The sequence below is a fragment of the Antechinus flavipes genome, chromosome 5 (genome assembly GCF_016432865.1).
Source record: "Antechinus flavipes isolate AdamAnt ecotype Samford, QLD, Australia chromosome 5, AdamAnt_v2, whole genome shotgun sequence".
Lineage (NCBI taxonomy): Eukaryota > Metazoa > Chordata > Mammalia > Dasyuromorphia > Dasyuridae > Antechinus > Antechinus flavipes.
In genome coordinates, this window is record NC_067402.1 from 188,688,646 (window position 1) to 188,712,292 (window position 23,647).

At 34.7% G+C, this 23,647-nt stretch overlaps 1 protein-coding gene across 1 annotated transcript in view; it reads left to right on the plus strand.

Annotated features, from left to right (window-relative positions):
• PLBD1 (phospholipase B domain containing 1) overlaps window positions 1-23,647 on the plus strand; it is a 77,109-nt gene that overhangs the window by 20,360 nt on the left and 33,102 nt on the right. Inside the window, exons 3-6 of the mRNA XM_051963482.1 lie at window positions 9,450-9,533; window positions 12,573-12,711; window positions 17,795-17,935; window positions 21,285-21,429. Coding sequence (XP_051819442.1) covers window positions 9,450-9,533; window positions 12,573-12,711; window positions 17,795-17,935; window positions 21,285-21,429 — 509 coding nt within the window. The remainder of the gene's footprint in view (window positions 1-9,449; window positions 9,534-12,572; window positions 12,712-17,794; window positions 17,936-21,284; window positions 21,430-23,647) is intronic.

Consider the following 23,647-nt stretch of genomic DNA (forward strand, 5'->3'; position numbering starts at 1 on the left):
TCTGAAAGAAGTAATAAGGTGGCTCAGTGAATAGAGCACTGGACCTAGAGGCAAGAATATCTGAGTTCAAATCCTGTCTTAAATATTAGCTGGGTAACCTTGGGCAGATCATTTAAGCCATTTAAGCCACTGGAGAAGGAAATGGCAAACCATTCCAGTATTTTTGCAAAAACAAAATAAAAACGGTACTATGGACAGTATGATCATGAAGGGTCAGACTTGACTGAACAACTTAACAACAACAATGAAAACTAATAAAGCTACTTGAAAGCCATATTTTTTTTTTAAAGAGCCTAAATGTATTTCAAGAAATTATCAAGGAAAATTGTTTCTTGACATCCTAGAACTAGAAAGTAAAATAGAAATTGAAAGAAGGTACTGATCACATCAGGAATAGTGTAACTAAATTCCAGAGCTCCCAGGTCAAAAAGAAAATATTACAAGCAGTCAGAAAGAAAATCAAATTTTATAAAGCCACACTAAGGATGACACAAGATTTGGCAGCTTTTACCCTAAAGGGTAGGAGGACTTGGAATGTGATATTCTGGAAGACAAAGAAGCTCAATTACAACCAAGAATAACCTGCTCAGCAAAATTTAATCCTTCAGGGAAAAGGTGGATATTTAATGAAATAGTGTACTTTCAAGCATTCCTGATGAAAAGATGAGGGCTGAATAGAAAATTTTTCTATCAAATACAAGACTCAAAAGAAGCATAAGAAGGTAAACATGAGAGAGAAATCAAAAAGGCTTCAAAAATGTTAAATATATGTATTCCTTTAGAGGAAAATGATATTTGTGACTCTTAATTTTATCATTATTAGGAGTAGACATCGAGGGCATATTAATTAAGATTGGATGATATCCCCACCCCAAAAAAATTTAATTAAAGAGGGCTGGGAGAAGGGAGAGGTAAAAATGGGGGAAATTAAATTCACATAAAAGGCACAGAAAAAAGAAATTTTACAGTGGAAGGTAAGATAGATGAGATGGAAGAGAGTACTCAAATCCTGTAGCCACTGAAACTGGCTCAAAAAGAAAATATCACACACATATGCACACACACAGTTGGGTATAGAAAACTACCTCAACCTACAGGAAAGAAGAAAGGTCAAAGATAAAAAGAGTCAAAAAAAACAAAACAAAACAATCTTCTCCCTCAAAGGGAGATAGGTTGATAGAAGGGATTGCTGATTAAGGGAGATAGTGCTCAGAAGCAAAACAGAACAGGAGGAACAACATAGAGAGAGGAGGATAAGTGGGAAAATAAGCTGGCAAGAAATACATAGTAGTAATAACTGAATGTGAATGAGATGAACTTATCCATAAAATGGAACCAGATATCAAAATGGATTACAAAATAAAAAACAATAATATGTTGTTTATAAGAAACACATTTGAAACAGAAAGACACAGTAAAAATAAAGAGCTAGAACAGAATTTATTATGCTTTAGCTGAAGAGAAAATAGGCAAGAATAATAACCATGATCTGAGATAAATCAAAAACAAAAATAAATCTAATTAAAGAGACAAATTGGAAAAATTACATGATGTTAAAAGGCATCATAGACAGTGAAGTAATATGGACATTAAATATATAACACACCAAATGTTATAGCATCAAAATTCTTAAAGGAAAATTTAAATGAATAATAGGAGGGAATAGATTGTAAATTAATACTAGTGAGGGATTTTAATTTTCCCTTCTCAGAACTGCATAAATCTAACTAAAAAATAGAGAAGAAAGAAGTTAAGGACATAACTAGGGTTTTAGAAATGATAGAAATTATAGAACTCTGGAGATAATTGAATAGGAATAGAAAGAAGTATACCTTTTTTTTCCTCACTTGGAACCTACGCAAAAACTGAACATTAAAAACCTCACAACAAAATGTGAAAAAGCAGAAATAATACACTAAGTAACACATAATATAATAAAAATTATATTCAATAAAGGATCATGAAAACAGATTAAAAATTAAGAGTAAACTAAACTGAAGAATGATTGGGTTAAAGAACAAATCATAGAAACACTAAATAATTTCATAAAAGAGAATGACAACATTCTCAGACAACATACCAAATATTACAAGATGTAGCAAAATCAGTACTCTTAGGAGAAATTATATATCTCTAAACACATCAGTATAATAGGAAAAGAACATTATTTGTTGGGGGGGTTTGTGGTTCATGTAATATTTTATTTTTTAATATTATATATAGCTTTTTATTTTTAAAACATATGCGTAGATAGTTTTCAACATTCATCCTTCCAAAACCTTGGGTTTCAAATTTTTTTCCTTCCCTTCCCCAAAACAGCAAGTAATCCAATATAAGCTAAACATGTGTAATTCTTCTATACATATTTCCACAGTTATCATGCTGCACAAAATAAATCAGATCAAAAAGGAAAAAAGAGAAAAAAAATGCAAGCAAACAACAAAAAGAGTGAGAATGCTGTGTTGTGATCTACACTCAGTTCCCACAGTCCTCTCTCTGGGTGCAGATGGCTCTCTTCATCACAAGACCATTGGAACTGGACTGAATCACCTCGCTGTTGAAAAGAGCCATGTTCATCAGAGTTAGTCATTGTTGTTGCCGTGTATAATGATCTCCTGGTTCTGCTCATTTCACTTAGCATCAGTTCATATAAGTCTCTCCAGGTCTCTCTAAAATCATCTTCCTGACCATTTCTTATAGAACAATAATAATCCATAATATACTTCTACCATAACTTATTCAGCCATTCTCCAATTGATGGGGATCCACTCAGTTTCCAGTTTCTTGCCACTACAAAGAGGGCTGCCACAAACATTTTTGCACAAATGGGTTCTTTTCCCTTTTTTATGATCTCTTTGGGATATAGTCTGAGTAGAGATACTCCTGGATCAAAGGGTGTTCACAGTTTGACAGCCCCTTTGGACATAGTTCCATATGGAAGAGCATTATTTGTAATGTGGATAGCCCAGAAGCCCTACCATTGAGATCAGCGATAAAGCTAGGATGCCCATTATCCACACTATTATTCTATATTATACTAAAAATGTTAGCTATAGCAATAAAAGAAAAAGAATTTGAAGGAATTAAAACAGGCAACAGAGAAACAAAACTATCTCTCTTTGCAGATGATTTAATTTCATACTTAGAGAATCAACCAAAAAAATTTGTATTAACTGGCAAAGTTGCAGATATAAAATAAATTGTATAAACCATCATCATTTCCATATGTTACCAACAAAATTCAAAAGGAAGAGACATCTTGTCTTTACTCCTTGAGCTCTAACTTATGAGTCCCTATAGATGGGTTTACTGAGATTGCTATTGAATTAATAGAAGAAGGAACATATCATCCCTACCTTCCATCCCCAGAACCTGTAATACACTCTCCCATTGGCAAGAGTAGACACACCTATGAGTGTAGAGAGGCTTACACATCAGGAAAACATGTGACCGTGGAAGCTCACTCCTGAATGTTACAGAGCCCTGCTGTTCCTTCTATTTATTAAATAACAATAATTCATTAAATGCATGCTGTGTATCAGGCATTCTGCTAGGTGTTAGGGATACAAATACAAAAAATTTAAAAAATCTTATTCTCAAAGAACTTGTGTTCTTTCTAGGAGACAGGAGAATATGTAATATAACTACACATAGATGTATATACATAAATATACACATAAATATGTGATGCAGAATATAATAGAGTTAGAAAGAAAAAGCACTAGCATTTGGAAGTAGGCCTGAATTTACATAGTGATTGTATAAGTAGAGAGGAGTCAAATGTAGGAAATATTATGGCAGTAAAAACCGCAAGATTTGGAAAATGATTGGATACATTGGCAATGAAACATTATTGCTAATTAGGTAGAATAATTTCAGTACAATGATGAATTGGGGAACCAGTTTGTAAAGGGTTAAGAATTAAGTTCAGTTTTTTAGATACTTCTCTTTCCAATTCTTGGAGTCTTAAAATGTTTATCCATGATTGTTAAGTTCACAATTTTAAAATGCAGAAGTTTCTTTCCTCCTTTCCTGAGTTTTTCGGACTTTTTGTGAAGTTTAAGGTCACTTACTTATACAAATTTAACATAAGGACATCAGTTATTGAAATAGTAACATCCTTAATGAATCAAATGGTTCTTGTTATGGTTGTTGTTTTTATTGTCAATAAACAATAGACACAAAGGGACACTATATCTCCATTTAGCTTTTGGTCAGTTCTGTGACTATAAAGATGATTCTGTTGTTGAGAACATCCTTTATGAAAGACTGTCTGTTCTTTTCTCATACTTTCATCAAGATACTCGTTGGGTGTGTGTATTATTCTTAGGAAGATTTTATATTGAAAAGAAAGTAAGAATTTGATTCTATAATTTTCTCTGGTTTTGCCTTTGCGTCAAAGTGCTTTTAATTACCTTTTTAAAAAAAAAATTTTTAAGGTAAAAATTACCTTTATTTAAAAAATAAATAGAAAATTAAAATAATTTTAATTATTATTAAAATAATAAAAATATTATTATAAAACATAATAATATTTATTATGCGCTGGGCATTGCATTAATTGCTGTAAATAGAAAGAAAAGCAAAAAAGGTACAATTCCTGCCCTCCAGGTCATTTATATTCTAATGGAGAAGACTGATAACATATGAACGAAGAGAAAGACAAAGACCAAGCCTACGAGAGAAAGTAGAAAAGTCTGGAGAGTAAAAAGTAGAGTGGGGAAAGTTTCTTTGGCAAGGTAGGGGAGAGACATTTATCAATAGACTTTTGGAACGGATTGGATATGGGGTTGAGGATATGGGGTTGAGGAATCCAGAATGACTCCTAAATTGAGAGAGGTATTGCTCTGTATAGTAGCAGGGGAAATAGAAGACTGGGGGAAAATTTAGAGGGAAAAGTTTAAGTTCTGTTTTAGACATACTTAGTTTCAGATGAAAACTGAATGTGCAATTCAAAATGTGTAAAAGACAATTGGAGATGTGAGGTTAGAGGTCAGGAGAAAGATTAGGGCAGGAAAGAAAGATTTGAGAATCCTCATCATGGAAGTGATAACTGTATTTATGTGATCACTGAAGAAAGTGGTGGAAAAGGAAAAGAGAAGAAAGTCTAGGGCAGAACCTGGAGGAACACTAGTGATTAGAAGGCATGATTTGGAGGAGGAATCAGCAAAGGAGACGGATAATTTGTGTTCATGTAAGTAGGAAAATAACCAGGAGAGCATAGTATCCCTAAATCCTGGAGAGAAGAATGTATCAAGAGAGTGATCAACAATGTCAAAGAGAATGAAAATCGAGAAAAGCCGTTGGATTTACCAACTAAAAAATCTTTAGTAACTTTGGAGAAAGCAGTTTTGATGGAATGGTAAAGTGGAAAGCCATATTGATGGACAACCTAGCAATAATAGATATGGGAGATTATCAGGATGTTAGATGGACCTAAAAAGGCACAGAGATACTTTTATGGAAAGGTATGAATGAAAATTCCATGGAATGGAAAGAGATGGATAAGTTGAAATCTGTACTTTTGGATGGAATGATTGCAAGGTTGAGACAACATATTCATCCAACTTACATCCAAGAAGGATAACTGCATTTGACTGTGGAACAAAGGAAAAGGATACTCCTTTAAAATTGTGGAAAGAAAAAGGAAAAAGCCGGGACAAATGTTGATCATTGGATTTTGTGGTTTTTTCAGTTAGTCATTCAAAACCTACAACCACATCAAAATCAAAAGCAAATGAAACTTCTTTAGACCTGACAGTAGTACTACATATTCCTAAGGTCCAGGCTGCTTTTTAAATAGACACGTCTGCTATTTTCTTAATGTCACACTTGGAAAATGCAGTTTTCTTCCCCTCAATATGTTTTCCCCATGATTCTGTTTTTCCTATTTCTTCAAATAGGGCAACATTAACATCCTTTTATTTTTAATAAAAAGAATAATAAATGTAGTGAAAGGGAAGAACATGAATTTTACTTTTCCTGAAGGGTAGTGGGAATATGTGAGAAGACACTGACCTTTAAAATGAAATTTATCAGGGAGTAGAAAATCACTGACTTTATGGGGGATGGGAGAATTGATATGAAGCCTCAATTGATATGAAAATGTAGGTGAATTGTGGACAGCAAATGCTTTAAGATAAACTTGAAAAATCAACAGCATTTCTATAAAGCAATAACAAAATCCAAAAGGAAATATTAGAAAGGGTAGTCCCATTCAAAATAACTACAAAATGCATAAAGTATCTAGGAATCAATCTACCAAGGCGCACTTAAAACTTATATAGCTATAACTACAAAATTCTCTTTAGAGAAATAAAGAATGATTTAAATATCTAGGGAGATATTTAGTGCCTGTTGATGAGTTGTGTCAATATAATATAAAGAAGATGATGTTACCTATGATAATTTACAAATTTAGAGCTATAACATTCAAAATACCAAAGGGATATTTTCCAGATGAAGGCAAAATAATAATAAAATTTATTGGGAGGAACAACACAGCTAGAATATAAAGGGAAATAATAAGGAAGGGATAGAAATAAAGAGGGAACATTAGTTCTAGACTATTATAAAGCAGTAATTGCAAAAATATTTTATATTGGTTAAAACAAAAATAGAAGACTCTAGAAAAATTAAAAATCAGAAAAAAATAAAATAACTTAGTATTTGAGAAATGTGAAAATATAAAATTACTTTGGAAAGAACTCCTTTTTTAACAACTACAGGAAAAACTGGAAGGCAGTCTGACAGAAATTAGGCTTAGATTTATTAGGTATTTCTTATACTGTATTCTACAATAAATTCAAGATGGATACATGATCTGAAACTTTAAGATCATACCATAAAAATTAGAAGTGAAATAATCATATATTTGATATTAATTATGTAGAAAAATCCTTAAAGAAGAAGCCATTTTGATTGCATGAAATTTTAAAAGTTTTTGCTCAAACAAAATTAATTCTTCTACAATAAGAAGAGAAAAAGTTGACTAAAAAAATTCTTGATTATCAAATTTCTCAGATAATGGTGCAGTATCTAAACTATAGGGATATGTAGGTGGCACAGTACCTGGGCCTGAAATCAGGCAAAGCTGGGTTCAAATCCAGCCTTAGACACTTATTACCTTTGTGATCTTGAGCAAGTCACTTAATTTGCCTCAGTTTCCTCATCTGTAAAATGAGCCAGAGAAGGAAATAGCAAACTACTAAAGTATCTTTGCCAAGAAAACCCCAAATGGGGTCATAAAGAGTCAATTCCAACTGAAAAAATTGACTAACCAGAAACACCCAAGATATATATATACTAATAAAAAATATATGACAAAAAACTTTTTACTATAGATATGTGATCAAATGATATGAAGAGTTTGCAAAAGAACTATAAACTATTAACAACCATGTTAAAAGAATGCTTCAAATTACTAATAAGAAAAGAGATGCAAGTCAAAATAACCTTAAAGCTTTACCTCATGCGCTACATATTGGTAAAGGTGAAAGGACTGTGGAAAGACATTAATTTATTGTTGGTAGAGCTGTGTATACTCATTCTGGAAAGCAAATTGGAATTGTGCAAATAAAGTGATTAAAATGTTCATACCCTTTGCACCAGAGATTCTATTGCTAGGCATCTGCCCCAGGAAGGTCAGAGATTTAAAAAAACAAAAATTCAATGGACACAAAAAAAATTTTAACAGCATATTGTGGTAGCAAAGAACAAGAAACAAGAAAGTCTATTAACTGGAATAGCTAAATACAATGGATATGAATGTAATGTAATACTACTATGCTGTAATAAATGACAAATATGAATAGAGAGAAGCATAATATTTGCATGAATTTAAGATCTGGAAAAGTGAATTAAGCTAGGTGAAAACTGGAAAATCTGGGTTACTAGTGGATAGCGTGCAGTGCCTGAAGTCAGGAAGCTGGTTTTGCAGAATCTTTCTCCTCTTCTTATTTTTGGTAAAGAAATTCCTTGTTATAAGGTTTGGTCTTCTTGGAAAGGAGGAGGAAAGATATAGGGGAAAATTAGATAATGTAAAATATATCAGCAAGTTTCTGTTCTTAAAAAGTAACCATTTTATAACTCTGACCAAGCCCAGTAGTGATAGACAGAATACTGATGTTGAAGCATTCATCTCATTGCTGAGCCATAGAACTAACTGATGGACTCAGAGACAGCATTAGACATACTTTTCCACGGCTAATATGTTTATGTGTCTTATTTGTATATATTTATTTGTTACAAAGGAAGGTTTGCTTGTCTTTTTCCATGTCTATGTCTGTGTCAAAGTCTGTATGTGATTGGATCTTTGAGAAATTGTAATGCCGGAGAAACTGAGGCAGGAGAGAGATTAGAAAGTTTTTAATATTTTATTAATGGGAGAGTAAGATCGACTGGACAGGACTCTTGTCTCAAATTATCCAGTCAGACAGAGATAAAGATATACTGGGACCAAGGAATCCATGTTGGTCCCAGGGCTGGAGGAAACTGTCATCTCAAAGAATCCAGCATCCAGCCGCCAGCCGCCAGCCGCCAGCCTCCAGCAGTGAATGGGGAAACCCAACTTCTTAAATATCTTTTCTCTGAACAAAAGGAAGGGGTGAGAAGCGCGGGAAAACTGTCAGGATGGAAAAGGCCATAAACCCCCCCAAAAAACCCAGAGACAGGATGTCTGAATACAGAGAGATAAAGATGTCAGTGAAATATCTTGGAATATTTTAGAGGGATATTGTAAATTCTTGAGGACAGAAAAGAATCAGGAGGTCTACTCTCTTGTTTATCTTGCCTGGGCTAACAATTTATAACCTTAGAGTAATTGGTCCTCAGCCTTAATGGACCAGAGGGAGATTTACAGCTTAGGGGAGTAATTAGGGAGACTGAGATAAGGGAAACTTGTACAAGGAAACTGAGTCAGGACAGTTAAAGAGAACTGTGGCATAACAAAATGAAAAAGAAGTAAAATAAAGAACTTTTTTAAAAAGAAGAAGAGGAGGGAAAGGAAGAAAAGGAGTAAAAAAAAGAAGAAAGGGAGGGAGGGAGGGAGGAAAAAAGGAAGGAAGGAAGAAAGAATGCATTTGCCCTTAAAAGTTGCAAATTGAAAAATTACGATAATGCAAAACCTCCTTTAAAAAATCAGATAATATCTTTATTTGTCCACTGTATGAAAGTGTCAATTCATGGAAATTTGAATTTCTAAAAGGTAGGTCAAAAATATATTTGTCCAGACCTGATCCTGAAATAACATTCACTGCATCTAAACTTGACATGAAATTCAGAGCATTCTTATTTATACCTTGCGTTCCTAGGGGTAGTTGGTGTTTGAATGCTACTCTTGAATAAAAAGCAGAACTGATTTGTAAACTGGATGCTACTGGCTAGTCTGTGTTTTTATAATTAAGAGAGAGGTTTTTTTTTTAAAGTAACATTTCCATCTTTTATTTCAGACACATGTATTACCACTACGAAAACCTGTATCCACACTTGATTAAGAAACCTGATGCCTTTGAAAAAGTGAAGGATTTTTTAGAGTATGTATAACTTTATTTTTCTGATTTGAATTTTGATAGTTCAGGAGCTGAATCTTTAATTTAAAAAAAAATGTTATTTCTTATGCCCGCATTTTTTTCTTTCATTTGTCGGTAATTCAATTTTATTTTCAGTTCCAAATTCTTTCCCCCACCTATTCATTGAAAAGACAAGAAAAATAAAAACCATTGCAACTCTTTCCCTTCTCCCTAGCTGACCTCTGCAGTTGTTTTTATGTCTTGAGACTCTAGAGAAAGGGTAGTCAGGATATGGTCAATCAGCTATCTATCATAAAATTCTGAATATTGGAATAGAACTAACTCCAGTGAAGGAAGAAAGAGAGACAGACAGAAAGAGAGAAACACTAAGAGAAATGGAGAGAGAAAGAGACAGATAAAGAGAGAGACAGAGAAAGAGAGAGAGACAAAGAGGTAGAAGACAACAGACCAAGGAAATAGTATGTCTGGAAAATTAAAACTCATACTGGGCTAAGTCTAAAGACTACAAAATGTTGCTGGAAGTAAGAAGAAGATCAAAGAAAGAAAGGATAGGACCTTTGCTCAGATTAAATGAGAGACTAATAATAGATAATGGCAAAAGGAAGGCTAAACAGTTCTTAGAGCTTTTTGCTTCAGGGTATAGAAGAGATAGTAACAAAGGATTCCTCAGTGAATTCCAAGTTAACCGTTAAGAACAGAAAGAATCAATAAAATGTGATTAGTGAGCCAGTATCAGTAATCTTTGGAAATTTATGAAAAATAATCTGGGGTCAAAAATCTCGGGATGGGTAAATGTAATCTGCCTTTTTAAAAAAGGAGATAGTATAATTTTCATTCTATAAGCTGGTGACCATGAATCATAAGATCATGGATTTACAATTCTAAGGGACTTCAGAGACCATCTATTTTAACTCCTTTATTTTACAGATGAGGAAACTGAGGCATATAAATATAAATTAACTGAATGGCTGAGGCAAGATTTGAACCCAGATCTTCTGATAATAAAGTGCTCATTCCTCTGAATGTGAGGCAGCTAGATGACACAGTGGGTAAAGTGCTTGACCTGATGTCAAGACTTGTGTTCAAAATCCAGCCTCAGATACTTGCTATTTATATGATCCCTGGCAAATTACTCTCTGTCTGCCCCAGTTTCCTCATCTGTAAAATGGGAATGATATAGCTCTTACTACTTAGGCTGTTGTGAGGATCAACTGAGATAATTGTAAAGCACTTAGGACAGTGTTTGGCATATAATAGGCTAGCAGTGATGATGATAAAATTTATGACTTTAAAGGAGTTGTTTGTCAGCACTGAGAATGAGAGAACTCATGAATTATTTATTACAAAGTATCCAGATACTCAAGAGTTTAATTTCTCTAATGATTTATGTATAAAAAGTGGCATTAACAGATGTATTTGTTACAATGTTTATCCTGCCTTGTTATGGGAGCCACCTGCTAGTGGCTGCTGGGGATCTAATTCTGACCAGCAGAATAGATTGTATCATGTGAAAGGACGATAATGATACAAGGAGATGGAGAAGAAGTTACAGTGGAAATCTCTGAACCTCTCTCTTTAGTCCATTCCCAATACAGAATACACACACACACACACACACACACACACACACACACACATTAGTTGTTTAAGTAAAGCAAGGTTATGAAAATAAAAGCATACATTCTTTAGCAAGCAATATCTGCGTCAGTAAATTTCTTTGATGACCTCCAGACAGATATCTCTGACTTCTCTGGATTATGTTGATCTTTCTTGGAGTTTGGACGCTCTGCTCAGAGAGTTAGATAAAGATTACCAAAGAATTCCTTTAGTTTCTCTAGTATGCTGTGATTCACAGCTCTGGGGGAAGGGGGAAGAGCTTTGGAGAACCCAGCCGCTCCTTAAAGGTGCATTTCCCTTGAACCATTTTACAGGCTTTTTGAGTTCCGTCCTTAACTATGGTCTTCAATATTGCCTCTGAGCAAATCACCTAATTTCCACATTCTTTGTGCAGTAATTGACACATTGGTAAAGGAAATCTCTATACCAAAAGTTTCTTCCCATTCCTGTACTTACACATTCACATATTTTTGCATTTTTGTTTTTACTTGAAAAGCACTTAACAATTTTATATTGTTTATTACTGATTTTCTCAATTCTCCACATATGATCATTGAGTAAGCTTTTATTTAGTACCTACAAGTTCTAGGTGCTAGATACAAAACTGAGAAGGCCCCTGCCTTCAAGAAGCTTACGTGCATATACCTGTATTATCCAACAATCATGCCTTCATGCACACATGCCTTGGCACATAATTCATGCCAACTACTACCTGCGAGTCTCTTACCCCTCTGGGTTTCCCTTGGCTTTGAGCTTTCACTTTTAGGAAGCTACAGTAATTCTTTCATGTGGTGAAAACACCATAAATTATTTTGTAAGTATTAAATGGTCACCTAGTAATCTAAGAGAATGGATACAGCTTCCCAAAAGTGAAAGATATAAAAAGATTGGGCAATACATACATTCAGTTGTGTGGGGTAAAGAGATTAGGGAAGAGGAAATCAGAGTTTTGAAATGAAAGGTTTGAAAGAAAGCCCATGAATTCCCTTCCAGCTCATTTTATGATCCTATGATATTATGACCACTAACTATACTGACTAGGAAGAACATTATATTATGTTGTCTCTGGAAAAAGCATGTTGATCAATTGCTCTGTTGTTCCATCCCAGACCAAAACAACCTTCCCTGAATAGGAAGTCGCACTTTTATATCTGTGTCTCTGATACTTAGCATTCCCACCAGTCATTTATTCCTTCAAAATGGCAGGAACCCAAACTGAGGCAACACAGTTGGGAAGGGATTTGAAAGCCTTGTTAGGATTTGTTCTGAATCACAATCTCTTCTTCTTCTTCTTTTTTTAAAGTTCAATCTTTTTTCAAGGAATGTCACCCTAATGTTAGCATTGTAACACTTGAGTGGGTGATCTTTGATTCCCTTATTGGATTTTGCTTTGCTTTATCTAAAGCCAGTTTGGTTTTTATCCAGGAAGCAAGATGACTGGGCCCGACAGCAGGTCACTAAGAACAGGAAGAATCCATTTTGGAGACACACAGGATATGTTTTTTCACAGCTTGATGGGTTGTATTTTGGAGCTGCAGAGAGGGCAAAATTAGCTCAGAAAAAGGTAAGAAGCTGTACTTGGAAAATATTTTACATGGGGCAAAAAACCTATAGAATAGTTAAGTCAGGTAGGGGTTCTGGTAAGAGTATAGTCGGATTCTGTAAACCTTGTAGTTCTAGAGTTTTGAGCTTATTTGATACAAATACTTCTGCAGTATGGAACTTTTCTCCTAAACCACATTAATTTTTTGCAGAACCTTAACTAGCTAAGTCTTTGACCTAGGGCACCAAATTGAAATTCTTTTAACACCAAAATCCCTTCCCCCCAAATTTAGCCCCTAGTTAGCATGAATAATTAAGTAAAATAAGGAGCTTGCTAGGGAAAGTACTTTTTACCATCCCCTACCATTCCCCTACTCCCAAAAATTCCCTAGTAGTGACCACACATTGGTGACTCAGAGCCTCTGATTTCCTCTTCTTTCAATCTCTTTACTCCTCACAACTGAGTGTATGTTTTGTCTCTAACTACTTATACCTCTCGCTTTTTCGAAGCTGTATCAACTCTCTTACTAGGTGGTCATTTAATACTTACAAAATAATTTATGGTGTTTTCATCATCTAAAAGAATTAGTGTAGCTTCCTAAAAGTGAAAGCCCAGATTTCAGTATAGGATATGGCAATTCTTCCTTCTCCCCTCAGCCACCCCAAATTCTCTCCAGGTTCTCTTTCTCTAAAATATAATTGTCTTATTCATTCTACCTACATCTACCCTGGCAGCTTAGGTGATTCCCTAAGTGGGGTGGGAAGTGTGATCAAGGGAATACAACTTATTTTCAAACAGGGTTACCTGAGACTAACTCTTGTGAGGAGAAGAATATAAATCTACTTCTTACAACTATAGCTTTTATGCCCCTACAAGTGTCCTTCACATTCACATAAAACAACCAAGATTATTTCATTAACTTTTTTTTTTCTATGTTAATTCTTAGAAGACAATATTTACTTCTAGGAAGCAAAGCAATAATAATCATGAACCTCCTTCCTCCCTCATAAAACTGGGTCACATTCTTCAATCAGAACATATAGTGTCCATGGAAGGGAGTAAAGCATAAAAGTAGGCAATATTGTGTATGTGCTTGGGGCAACTCATAATGGATGTCCTCAATCTCTTTAGTCTTAACAGTTTGTATAGTCTTTCCCTTCTGTGCCCTTCAGCTCTCCCGTTTCCCTGCTATTCTGTAATGAAGAAGCATTTAGCTCTTACAGCAAAATAGCACCCTTAAGCTTGTCTGGTTCTGAAGTCCTGTTATATGTTTTCAGTGAAAAACATTTTCCTTAAGTCAAGGATTATGAAGCACTTCAGGTCTATTATCTGAGCTTGGATACACTTCTATCTCCCAAGTCACAGAAGGCAATAAAGACCAATAGATAAAGGATCTCTCTCCCTCCCTCTCTCCCTCCATTCTTCCTTATCTCCCTCTCTCTCTCTCTCTCTCTCTCTCTCTCTCTCTCTCTCTCTCTCTCTCTCTCTCTCTCTCTCTCTCTTTCTCCCTCTCTCTCTCTTTCCCTCCCTTTCCCTCCTTCCTTCTCTCCCTCTCTTTTTTCTTTCTCTCTCCTTTCCCCCTTCCTTCCTCTCTTTCTTCCCCCTTTCTCTTTTGCTTTGGCCCTTGCTCTTCCCTTAGCCATGCAGCTCTTCAAACAACAATGTATTCTGTTTATACCAGTCAGCTCCCAACATCAGTGCCTCTTTCAATTAGATCAATTCTCACCTCAGCAACAGAGCCTGTCCATTTCTAGTTAACTGATCTCCTGTGTAAAAATTAAGGCCTCCTTCTATGTTGTCTACCTCTAACTTAGGCTGAAAACCCTTCAAATCCACCTTGCTCTCAGATAAGACAAAATAGTCAATATACAATTTTCTTACAATCCAACAGTAATTTTTTTTCTTTTTCTTTCTTTCTTTTTTTTGAGATTTTTTTTTTAATTAAAGCTTTTTATTTTCAAAACACATACATGGATAATTTTTCAACATTAACCCCTGCAAAACCCTGTGTTCCAGTTTGTCCCCCTCTTCCTGAACCCCCTCCTATTAGATGGCAAGTAATCCAATATATGTTAAACATAGTAAAAATATATGTTAAATTCAATATATGCATATATATTTATACAATTATCTTGCTGCATAAGAAAAATCAAATCCGAAAGGAAAAAAATACAAGTAAACAATAAGAAAAAGAGTGAAAATGCTATGTTGTGATCCACATCCAGTTCCCACAGTCCTCTCTCTGAGTACAGATGGCTCTCTTCATCACAAAAGCATTGGAACTGGCTTGAATCATCTCAACAGTAAACTTTTGAGCCTTAAAAATAGCCTCGAGAATTAGCTGTTGAGAAATAATGCATTGCTGACATCAAAAGGTACTTTTGTCTCAGTGAGGGGCTGCTTTTAAGTTCTTCACAGAACTACTTCTTAAAGTGCTTTTCTTTATTTCTCACAAAAATGTCCTTTTTCTGCCTCTTTCAGTAAAGGAACTCATATAAGGAAAGGGACAGAATTTTATATAAACATAAGAAAATAGACATTTTGGTATATTAATATTTTGAAATAGTTTTTTAAAGTTATTTTCTTAAGTAATAAAGCCTAGATCCAATGAGCTGGCTTTTCATAAAGAAAGTTTGGGAACTTCTACATTCTGGACTTGGACTGTTCCTATAAATAAATATTGGACTGATCATTACAGTACTGTTCTTGTGTGGGTTTCTTCTGTTCAATCAGCCGAGTTGACAGAAAATCCTGACATATGCACATATCAATAAACAAAATATATTCAAAGAAATGAGTTGGATAATGGATTCTAGGGGAATGAATGGGGTAGGAGTGGAATTTATTCTTATAATAGGAGATAGCACTTGAACTTAGTCTTTGAAGGATTCTAAGAGGTGGAAGTGAAGAGGGATTTCATTCCCAACATTGGAGAAAGCCTGTACAAACACAGAGAATGGAATACTGTGTTTAAGAATGGCAAGTCCAAGGCAATACCAATAAGCTATGAATGGGAAATGCCATCTGCACCCAGAAAAAGAACTATGGAAATTGAATGTAAATTAATACATACTATATTTACTTCTTTTTTCTGTTTTTTTTTTTTTCTCTCCCATGGTTTTCCCCTTTTGTTCTGATTTTTCTCTCTCAACATAATTCGTAAAATAATGTGTATTAAAAACATAAATAAATTTAATTTAATTTAAAAAATAAGAATGGCAAGTAGGTCTGTTTGATTAATAAACAATATAAACAATAATAATAATAACTAACATTTATATAATTCTTACTATGTGCCAGGCATTGTGCCAAGCACTTTATGATTATTTTAAATCATTTCAGTGTCACAACAACCCTAAGAGAGAGATGCTATTATTATCCCCATTTTATAATTGAGGAAACTGAGGTAGAGAGAAATTAAACGACTTCTTCAGAATCATTCAGTTAGTAAATATTTGAAGCCAGATTTGAAATCAGGTCTTCCTGACTCCAGGCTCAGCCCTCTATTCATGTACTACCCATAACAAGCCTAGAAAGATAGGTTGGAACCAGATTTTAGACAGCTTTAAATTATGAAGCCGAGGAGTTCACACTTGGTTTTGAGGCAGTAAAAAAGCTTCTAGAGCTTTCTGAGAAGAGGAGTGGATGGTCAGACCTGAACTTTACAAATAGCATTTTGGCAGTCCTGTGGACGATAGGTTTGAGTGGGAAGAGATAAGGCAAGAAGATGATCCAAGGGGATATTGATAAAGTATAGATTAAAATTAATGAAGACTTAAACTAGGATGATTTCAGATAGACTTGGGAAGACTTACATGAACTGATGCTGAGTGAAATGAGCAGAACCAGGAGATCATTGTACATGGCAACAATAGACTATACAATGATCAATTTTGACCGATGTGGCTTTCCTCAACAATGAGATGATTCAGGCCAGTTCCAATGATCTTGTGATGAAGAGAGCCATCTACACCCAGAGAGAGGACTGTGGGAACTGAATGTGGATCACAACATAGCATTTTCACTCTTTTTGTTGTTGTTTTCTTGAATTTTATTTTCTTTCTCATTTTTTTCCCATTTTTATCTGATTTTTCTTGGGCAACAAGAGAATTGTATTAATATGTATGCCTATATTGGATTTACTTATATTTTTACCATGTTTGACATATATTAGATTACTTTCCATCTAAGGGAGGTGGTGAGGAGAAGGGGGGAAATTGGAACACAAGGTTTTGCAAGGATCAATGGTGAAAAATTATCCTTGCATATGTTTTGAAAATAAAAAGCATCAATAAGAAAGTAAAATCCCTTATAATAAAATTCTTCTCTTGTTTGGGGAAAAAAGAGTTTTAAGTGTTAGAAATGAGTTTCCAAGATGTGTCAGAGATGAAATTACAGTTTTAAACAAACAAAAAACTTTCCTATAATAAATATTCACAGAACCAAAATGAACAGCTTGTTCTTGGTCAAGCCATGCTGGCTCTTTGTACTCACCTTTTGCTTTCTGTTTTCTTTTTCTTTCTTTCTTTCTTTTTTTTAAATATTCACCAACCATCCCCATATTAATAATATTTTTGAACTTTGCTAGAAATTGATGTTAGCCAGCAGTCAGTAGACTTACTTGGGGGAAAGCATTTGCTCTTTTCTTGTCCTATGATATATTTCCCCATCTACACTATCTTCTAAAGATCACTGACAATAGCTCAGTAGTCACATTAGTCAGCACTTTTAGTACCAGGACATATGCTTCACCTAAGCCAAATAAGCAGAACTCATCCAGGCAGTTTTGTCATTCTTCTTCCTACCCTTTATGAGTCAGTAAATCTCATTAGCCTTCTCCTCTGGTGCTTTAATGTCAGCTGGGTACCTTCATGACTACAATAGAATATCACAAAGTCCCTTCTGTGTGGAATAAGGACATAAAGCTCTAAGACTGATTCCACAAGCTATGCACACCATTTTTGTGGTTTTATTATTACTCTTTGCAAAAGTAACTTAGTAAATCTGTAACTAAAGAAAAAAATATTCTAGTGAACCATAAATTACAATGACTGCCTGGCTTCTAGAAATCAAAGTTGTTATAATCTTTCTTCTTCCTTCCCAGCCTTTGACCTTTTTCCAGATTCAGTTCCTGAATGCTGTTGGAGATATATTGGATATAGTACCCTCACTAATACCCCCAGCCAATGTCTCATTGAATCATTCTGTTATAAATGATATGGGTCATTGCTCTGTTCTTATTAAGGTAAGATTCTCCAATTGTCCCATTTTGTGTGTATATATGCTTGCATGCATATAAGATGGAGGGAAAGAAGTATGGGATTTTTCTTATTTATTAACAAAATTGCATAAATATGTGTTTATTTGTTTATTTTTTGTTGAGGCAATTAAGGTTAAGTGACTTATCCAGGGTCAGGTCAGGAAGTGTTAAGTGTCTGAGACCAGATTTGAACTCAGGTCCTCCTGACTTTAGAGCTATTGCTCTATCCACTGCACCACCTAACTGCCCCTATAAATATGTTATACAACAATCTGATCTAAAATGAAATTCAGATGCCTCATCATGACACAGATAGTTAAAGGCTTTTGCAGCAAAGTGTCAGGTTCTACTAAGCTAGAAAGACTTTGTACACCCAGGCTAGGAATTAACCCTACTTTTATAATTCAAGGACTAATCTATCTAAAATTAGAAAAGCTCATTATCAAAAGGTTAACCATCACATGATTTATTTTTCAACCACAGTAAATCTCAAAGGTATAAAAAGGTTGCAATCAGCATTAGTGTCTTCAGACCAATGAAATGACTCATCCCAGAAGAAATTAAATAAAATAAAAACAAATAAATAAATATTGCATTATAAATGTTTCCTGTGTTCCAGATAACATGAACCCCTCACATAGTTAAAATTCATATTTGTGGGATGTCCTGCAAAGTGGACCTTAGATGACTCAAACCTAATAGCTTCTGTGTTGAATAGATGTTTCCACTGCTCTGCTGAGAAGATCTATATTATGTCTGACTAATCCCTTATTAGACACATTTCAAACTGGTCAATCTGCTTGGTGACCTCTGATTTTCTGTTTCTGAGCTGTTGCTCTGCCCAGTTGAAATTACTCCTCAATAACAATTTAAATTTAGCTGATAAAATCTGTCCTTTCATATCTTCCCCTCCCCCCTTTCCTCCCTCTCTCCATCTCTTATTCTCTTTTCCCTTCTTCTTTCTCTCCCTCTTTTCTCTCTTCTTGAATTGTTTCTTCTTCTTCTTCTTCTTCTTCTTCTTCTTCTTCTTCTTCTTCTTCTTCTTCTTCTTCTTCTTCCTCTTCTTTTCTTCTTCTTCCTCTTCTTTTCTTCTTCTTCTTCTTCTCCTTTTTCTTCTTCTTCCTCTTCTTCTTCTTCTTCTTCTTTTCTTCTTCTTCTTTTCTTCTTCCTCCTCCTCCTCCTCCTCCTCCTTCTTCTTCTCCTTCTTCTCCTTCTCCTTCTCCTCCTTCTCCTTCTCCTCCTCCTCCTCTCCTTCTTCTCCTTCTCCTCCTTCCTCCTCTTCCTCTTCTTCCTTCTTTTTCCTTTTCTTTCTTCTTCTTCTTCTTCCTTTTCTTTTTCCTTTTCCTCTTCCTTTTCTTCTTCCTTTTCCTCTTTCTTTTCTTCTTCTTTTTCTTTTTCCTCTCCTTCTCCTCCTCCTCCTCTTTCTCCTCCTCCTCCTTCTCCTCTTTTTCCTCCTCCTCCTTCTCTTTTTCCTCCTCCTCTTTCTCCTCCTTCTCCTCCTCCTCCTCCTTCTTCCTCTTCTTCTTCTTTTTCCTTTCTTCCTTCTTATTATTCTTCCTTTTCTTCTTCCTTTTCCTCTTCCTTTTCTTCTTCTTTTTCTTTTTCCTCTCCTTCTTTCTTCCTCCTCATCATATTCTTCCTCCTCTTCTTCCTTTTGTTTTCTTTCCTTCTTCCTCTTCTTCCTCTTTCTTCTTCTTCCTTTTCCTCTTCCTTTTCTTTCTCTTTTGTCTCTGCCTGAATTCAGATTTTCTGTCTGCTCTATAATTTGTGTTCTTGTAATCAGTATCTAAAGTCTTGTCTTCCATCTATAATCAGATAAATTAGACATGTCCTTTAATCATAAAATTAATTTTGATATACATATTCTTCAGTTTATTATATCTTGGAATAAGAGTCTCAAAATAATTCCTATAGGATTCTAAGATTTGACTCAGCAAAAAACTGCCCCAGTATGAAAAAGTAATAGTTCATAGGATCAGCATTGGGCAGTAGGGATGGCACTGAATCTGTGTTTTGAACACCTGGATTCAAATCCCAGCTTTACTAATTACTATCCACATGACCTTTGGCAAGTAACTTAGCTTTCTTGATCTTCAGTTTTTCTCCTCTATATAACGAAGGAGATCAGACAAAATGGCCTCTGGATTGCTTCAAGTTCTAGCTTTATGATTCTATCATTCTATAGAGTGCAGCTGATTGGGAAAGTTTTAGACTTCAATTCAGGCTTCCTCATATAACTTGAAAACTCAAAACTGATCTTTGTCCTCATGGCTCCATTTTTTTTCTCTCCACATTTGAAAGAGATGTATAAACAAAAAAGGATGTATTCCAGTCACATAGGAAGAGCAAAGACATATAATCTGAATACTGCATTTCTATTCTTATACTATTAAAAAACCAAAAAGTTGGAGACAATGATCTGTGATGTGGTTATAGCTCCATTGAAGTCAAAATTTAGGTGAAGCTTGTCACTAGATTGATTGTAGGGTTTGGGTCATAATGACTCTATGAGAAAATCTACTAAATCAGATGACAATCTGCATTAATGAAGGGATTCTCTACACTGACAGAAAATTAAAGTATTGAAGAATGTGTCTGTGTGCATAATTCACTTCAACAAATATTTATTAAGCTCTTTTGACAAGTAATGGGTCATAGTGGCTCAGATCGTAGCTGTGAGACTCTTGGCAAATTTTGTAAACTCTCAATATAATTTTTTTCATCTTTAAACTAAAAACAACAATAATCTTTACATAATACTTTAAAGTTTGCAAAGAACTTTTTATATAACATCTTATTTGAGTTTCACAATAGCCCTATGAACTTAAGGACTATAGATATTCTTTATCTTACAGTCAAGGAAGCTGAAGTTCAGAGATTAAGGAATTTATGTATGGTCACCTCAACCTTCTACCTTCCTAATTCTAGATTTAATACCCTACCTGCTACTCCATTCTATCTCTCAGGGAATATTTGGGTTGGTAATAATACTTATAGCTCTACTCTACAAGGTTATTATAAAGAAAGTACTTTGTAAATCCTCAACTATATATACTGGCATCATTATTTTGTTACCTAAAATACATTTTATCAAATTGCTTTATACATAGATTACTATCCTTAGTATTCATATAGAGACATATTAATAGGACATGGTTATTTTCATACAGGAGGGAGTTCTCTCTTTTCATTTTTTCTATATTACTTGGTGTGGATCCCCCTCTTTTGACTTTATCATATGCTACCTTGCATCCTACTGATTTCATGAGATCATGGATTTCAAGTTGGAAGTGATCTTTGAAGCCATTTATTCCAGACCTTTTATTTTATACAGGTTCTTCCTGGATTCGAGAACATTTTATTTTCTCACTCAAGCTGGTTCACGTATGCATCTACACTGAGGATATACAAACATTGGGACTTCTCCATCAAAGATCCGATGACTAAAAGTTCTCGTCATTCATTCAGCAGTTATCCAGGTAACAAGATTTAATAACTTTACTGATCCAAAATTATTGGAGAGATAGAAAGAGAGCAAGATCTGTTTGTTTAAAATTAGTGAAAAGTTAAAATTACAGATTTTTTAAAAAAATACTATTTTAGTCCTTTTAAATAATATAGAAATTGTTAACATTTAAATTAATGCTTCTAAATGTATGAAAACTGATTTTCCTCATGGTTGCAAATGTAGGTTATGACAATTTAAAAACTTATTGCGCAAAAAGCACAAAGGTACTCAAAGGCTTCAAAAAATATTATGAATCTACTTTCCTGGCTTAGTAAATATGAAATATGGAATATCCTTCAATGGTTCAGAATCATATAGTACTTCAGTCTAAATAGTCATTATTATACAGGATTGTAGACATGAAAGAAAAAGAAACTTCTAATCAGAGAGTTCTAGTCAATTATATTTGATGAAATTGGAATAAATCTGTATGAGTAATTATAATTAGTAATGAATAATCCAGTCAGTGTTCTCTGAGGAGGTAGGAGAGAATGGAAATAGCAATGTGCTGAAATAAGGCTAGTGAGGTTCCAGTTCCAACTCTGCCCCTTAGGAACTATGTGACTTGGCTTTCTGAATTCTCTGCTTGGTAAGCATTGGATAGAGACAATCTCATTTGTGACAGAGTTGTCCAATGAAGTGCAAACATTGCCCCCATTTTCCTCCACAAGCCAACTGGGCTTGCATCTGCCTCGAGAACTTGCCTATATTAGATCTAGAACTAGGTATAAGTTATAGCCTCTGCTTATTTATACATTCTCCTTCTTACAATGAACTTATATTTATCTAGGAGTACAATTATACTTTGTCTCTTTTGCGGGAAAGTGTCTATTCCTTCTCTCCCTCACCCCCGCTTTATCCCTCAACCTGGGTTCATGCTGAAGCTGGGATAATGGAAAGAAGGGAATAAGCATTTATACAATGCCCACTACATGCCAGCTATTGGGCTAAGTGCCTGTAATGAATATTATCTTATTTGATCCTCACAACAACCCTATTACTATTATTAGTAATATAATTATATTACTTAAATAATATAATTATATTAATAATATTATTATGATATTAGTACTATTATTATCACTCCATTTTACAGATGGGAAAACTGAGGCCACAGAGTTTAATAACATGTTCAAGGTCACAGGTTGTATGTACCTAACCTATTTTCTGTTTGCTATCCAGTGCCAGATTATTTTGATGATTATAGGTTTGACATATAGTTTAGAATCTAGTACTGCTAAGCTACCTTTCTTCACAGTTTTTGGGAGTGGGCTTCCCTTTTACCCACTGTGTCACCTAGATGCTTTAACCTTTTTTTCATTTTTTTTTGCTGAGGCAATTGAGGTTAGTTAAGTGACTTGCCCAGGTTCACACAACTAGGAAGTGTTAAGTGTCTGAGTCTGGATTTGAACTCAGATCCACTGTATCTACTGCACCATGTAGCTGCTCCTTAACCCTTTCTTTAGAGATATCAAATCCTTTTTCCACATCTCTACCCACTGTGGCCACTAATTACACCAGATGAAGATCTATTAGCCATCTGATATTCTTTATATAAAATATAAAAACAAATGCATCAGTCATGATAATAATGGACAATTGAGGATCAAATTGACTGCAATGGGGAATGTAATCTGCTTTTATCCCCTAACTTTTGACCCTCTGTCAGAGGAAGGAGGACCCAGGAAGAAATTGTTCATCAATTTAACTGAGAGAGAGATTTATACCCTCTTTACCAGGTAATAGGGGAAGAGGCAGAGCTCTGGTTAATTGCTCCATTTATCACCTGTTTACCTCCTTTAGTTGTCATCTAGGGATACAGGGTCATTTTTTCAACTACCAATCCTCAAGATAAACAGCAAGGCTTCAGGGTCAAGAAAGAAGGGAGCCCAGAAGCATCATCTGGAAATCAACTTTGCCACTCAACCTTCCTCCTATATGATATAAACAAGGCAGATTAGATATCTTGATTTTTCTATTCATAAAAGCCTCCAAAGCCCAGTTCAAAAAGAATTTGCTAAACTGGTGAATCATGGAAAAGCCATTTCCCAAGTCTGATGCCTCTGGGGTAATATTCAATAGAGGCACAATATCTTAAATGAAGCAAATTGGACTAGATGATGTAATAATAGCCTTTCTAGCTGATTTTCTGAATTAATATTTTTGCTATTCAGAAAATTTTTTCCCAA